Source organism: Anoplophora glabripennis, unplaced genomic scaffold (assembly GCF_000390285.2).
Source record: "Anoplophora glabripennis isolate ALB-LARVAE unplaced genomic scaffold, Agla_2.0 scaffold1087, whole genome shotgun sequence".
In the NCBI taxonomy this organism is placed as follows: Eukaryota; Metazoa; Arthropoda; class Insecta; order Coleoptera; family Cerambycidae; genus Anoplophora; species Anoplophora glabripennis.
The window spans coordinates 96144-100137 of NW_019417504.1; the positions used below are offsets into that span (position 1 = coordinate 96144).

The 3994-nt window shown below is 36.7% G+C and overlaps 1 protein-coding gene across 1 annotated transcript in view; it reads left to right on the forward strand.

Moving 5' to 3' along the window:
- The first annotated feature begins 2610 nt into the window (after positions 1-2610).
- LOC108913688 overlaps positions 2611-3994 on the forward strand; it is a 5878-nt gene continuing 4494 nt past the window's right edge. Inside the window, exon 1 of the mRNA XM_018719279.2 lies at positions 2611-2870. Coding sequence (XP_018574795.1) covers positions 2833-2870 — 38 coding nt within the window. The 5' untranslated portion in view covers positions 2611-2832. The remainder of the gene's footprint in view (positions 2871-3994) is intronic.

The following is a 3994-nucleotide window of genomic DNA, read 5'->3' on the forward strand; positions in this document are numbered from 1 at the left end:
GTATATTATGCTGATTATTTGTTAACATTTTGTTTGCAAAATCACAAATAAATGTAAGAAAATGAACATTTGACGCAAAATTGACAAAGCTAAAAAAATATATTTTTTGAAAATTACAAGCTACATGCAAAAGTGTGATCAATTTAAATTTTGTACAGGACGCACTATTTTTTTTATCGTTTTATGTAGACGATATCCCATGTCACTCCTCCACTGGTTAGTAATTTTGTAATGCATCAAATTTTATTTGGATTTCTTTCTCGGTTTGGAACGAATAAAATTGATATTTCTTTACACACAAGGTACGTACGCAACAAATTATCTTTTATTTTGTAAAGACATGTCACTCCTCGAAGTATGTTCAATTAAAACTTGCATTGCCCTATAAACTACATATTGACATCCGCTCACAAATAAAAAAGTACGAAGAGTAAATATTTCTTTTAAATACAAATGAAATTGTATACCTATTCATTGAAATTCAAAAGTTACCTAATCTCATAACTTATCTAGAATAGACCCATTACAAATAGACCAGGCAATAAAGAGAAAAATAACTAGATTTTCGCGGCCCGGTCCGATTTTAATGCGGTTTTTACATTTTGTTCAGAAAGACCGTCGGAAAAAAGTCCCGCCTGTTTTATTATCCGGAAGTGGCGGAAATGCATCGCGGGTGCATAAAGTGCATCTAGAAGTGCATCGCATCCGGGAAACTTGCCAATGTGCACGAAATACCGCAAAAATTGGCACTCGGGGGTTTTGGGGGACGCAGAATTCGAATATGCATATATCCAGTCCACCCGACTCCCCGGGAGGTGACTTCCGGCCGCCTGGGGGCCCGGGGGGCACGTGGATTGCAAGGTTCTCCGAATGACTAGAAAAATGGATCTATGAAAATCTAAAGTTCTCGAAATTACTGGGAAAATGTATCTCGGGGGTTTTCGCGGGTGCTGATTCCGAATCTGAGGGTGAAAAATATCCCCTGTGCTCGTGGAGGGGGCGATGGGGGGAGGGGGGGTTATAATATTCATGAACTGGTAATATGGAATAATGATTATTTTGGGGATAGAAAATTATAACGTGTGATGTTAGTGATATATTTTGATTGGTATTTTATAGTTGTTTATTATAGTTGTTTGATAAATGAGCCCGTGTGACAATTAATACAGAAGGAATGTGCATTGAATATATTTTAAGACAATATATATTTTAAAACAATAAATATACTTTTATACTTTAGAACAATAAATATATTTAAAAAAATTATCAAGCTTATCCTTTCTTTTTCCAACCGAACTTTTTAGTTTGAGTTTCGTTCCATGATTTTCTATTAATTTATATTCATAGAAGATTAACGCCCTTCCCCAAAATAATCAGAAATAGTCATCGGATGCATTTGGCAGGGTCAGATTAGGAATCAGCACCCGCGAAAACCCCCGAGATCCATTTTTCTAGTCATTCGGAGAACCTTGCAATCCACGTGCCCCCCGGGCCCCCAGGCGGCCGGAAGTCACCTCCCGGGGAGTCGGGTGGACTGGATATATGCATATTCGAATTCTGCGTCCCCCAAAACCCCCGAGTGCCAATTTTTGCGGTATTTCGTGCACATTGGCAAGTTTCTCGGATGCGATGCACTTCTAGATGTACTTTATGCACCCGCGATGCATTTCCGCCACTTCCGGATAATAAAAAAGGCGGGACTTTTTTCCGACGGTCTTTCTGAACAAAATGCAAAAAACCGCATTAAAATCGGACCGGGCCGCGAAAATCTAGTTATTTTGGGGTAAATCGTTTTTTATTGCCTGGTCTAAAAGGTTAGGATGACATTGGTTCCAAGCAACGAATTGTAACCACTAGAAGGAGCTTTGGATGTATTTGTATGCGAATGTACATAAAGAAATCAGATCTGCAGGAGACACAAATTTCTATTGATCGAATTAATATTCCCGCCTACGTCCGCATTTCGATGATTGTCGATGACATCTGTCAAAGGAAAAGTATGTAGCCGCTATTAACGTATTTGAGTTTATTTTTATTTAGTGTGGCATTTCCCTCTTATGGACATTTATTTAGTGCTAATACATGGTTAGAAAGTGTGTTATTTATAAAGTTTTATTTAAAAAGGGCGAGCAGCGCCAGTGCTCTTTTGACAGGTAAGTAAACAAGCAACATGGGCGGCATTTGAGGAATTACATAAGGGTGTTTTACATTTAGTACTTAATTAGCAGTGATAAAATACTGAGTAAATCATTATCTAAATTATTAAAAAGATATATTTTGATATATTTTTGAGAAACTTGTGGAAGCTCTGCCTAGGTGATGTCTATAATACCGACAACATATTTGTTTGTTCTGATCATTTTGCGATTAATGATTTTCTGACAAAGCCATCAGTTATAAAGTACTTGTGAGAGATAGCTATTCCAATAATAACTTCTACTTATAACAGGTAAAATAACTTTTATATTCATTAAAATATACAAGTAAAAAGCATATACAGTTATCTAGTACCTAGTACCTCTTTTACCTTTTTATTTAATTTTTATAGATCAGACAGTTCTAATAAGGAAAATATATTTCTAAACGATGTTCTTACGGAACAGTCATTGCACTTGCCGCAACAAAAACCAGAAAATATATCCACATGTTCATCATCATCAACACTGAGTGCTCAATTAGGCTTGTTATCTACTACAAATAAGGCTACAGATCTTTCTGAAATATATTTGAAATTTGGTGACACCGTACCAAAACATTGATCAACATTAACTGCACTTAATAGGATCTTAGGATAGGACATAATAGGATAGGATAGGACTTAGCATAATAGGAATGGATTCACCCAATCGCAATAAAATTATAAACGTGAAGTAAGTTATAAAAATATAAATAACTATATATCCTTTGTATAGTATCTACAACTAATACCCTATAATTTTGCTATCTGCTTACCTATCTAACATTTTTTTTATTCAGTACATTTTAAAAAACACCAAGAAAATTATATCTGTTACCTATTTATATATTACCATTTTATTTTATATAAACACTANACTTTGTCGGTGTTAAAAATGAATACAAACTGGAAATATGTTTACTAGATTTATTATAAGGCCTACGGAATTCGAAACAAACAAAACAAAAGTAAAACAGATTCTAATTACAATTATTATTACTAACTAAAATTCAGGAATGTAAAAATACTTTACAAGCGGTGTAAGAATAACAAAATGGGTTAGAGCAATTATTATTACGACGGATTTTAAATGCCGATGCGGTTTTTCGGTGCTGTAAATAAATACACATTAGTCAAATATCAGGACTCACAATCGGTACGGTAGAAAAGCGGAGTATTTGGCGTTTTAGTTTATTTAACAAACGGTCTAATACTTTAAGAAACGGTACGCCAGAATAATATTCGGTTTTACATTTCGGTCGGTGCTAGAAAGGGAATAAATAAGATTAATAAATTAGAGCAATAAATAATTAATAAATAAATTGTCCCCAATGGTTCTGAAACAGAAAAGTGATTACGGGTTACTCTAATTCTACAAATAAATATCGGCGGTAGTTTCTAGCAAAGCGACGGAAATTAAGCGGAAATGCGACCAGCCAGGAGGAAAAAGCCAAGCAAAGCGGTTTACATCAGGCACAAATAAGCAAACGGTAATCAGGAAAATGATGTTGTTGGTAAACAGGAGGCAAAGTCTGGACGAGGTGCGAGTTCAAATGCGGGGCGGCCGACAGATTTCTCCCAAAAGCGGTGGGGCACCCAGCCAAACTTCTAGGGTCTATCCGTCGCTGCACAGCTGACACGCAACGTCTTCTACTGGCGGTGAGACACCCAGCCAAACCAGCAGTTTCGGTTATTGTGCCTTACAACGTTTATCAAGCGGGGGCGGTGAGACACCCAGCCAAACCCTCGCTGACAACGCCGTTGCCGTACAGTCTGACACCTTCACGTCTTCTACTGGCGGTGAGACACCCAGCCAAA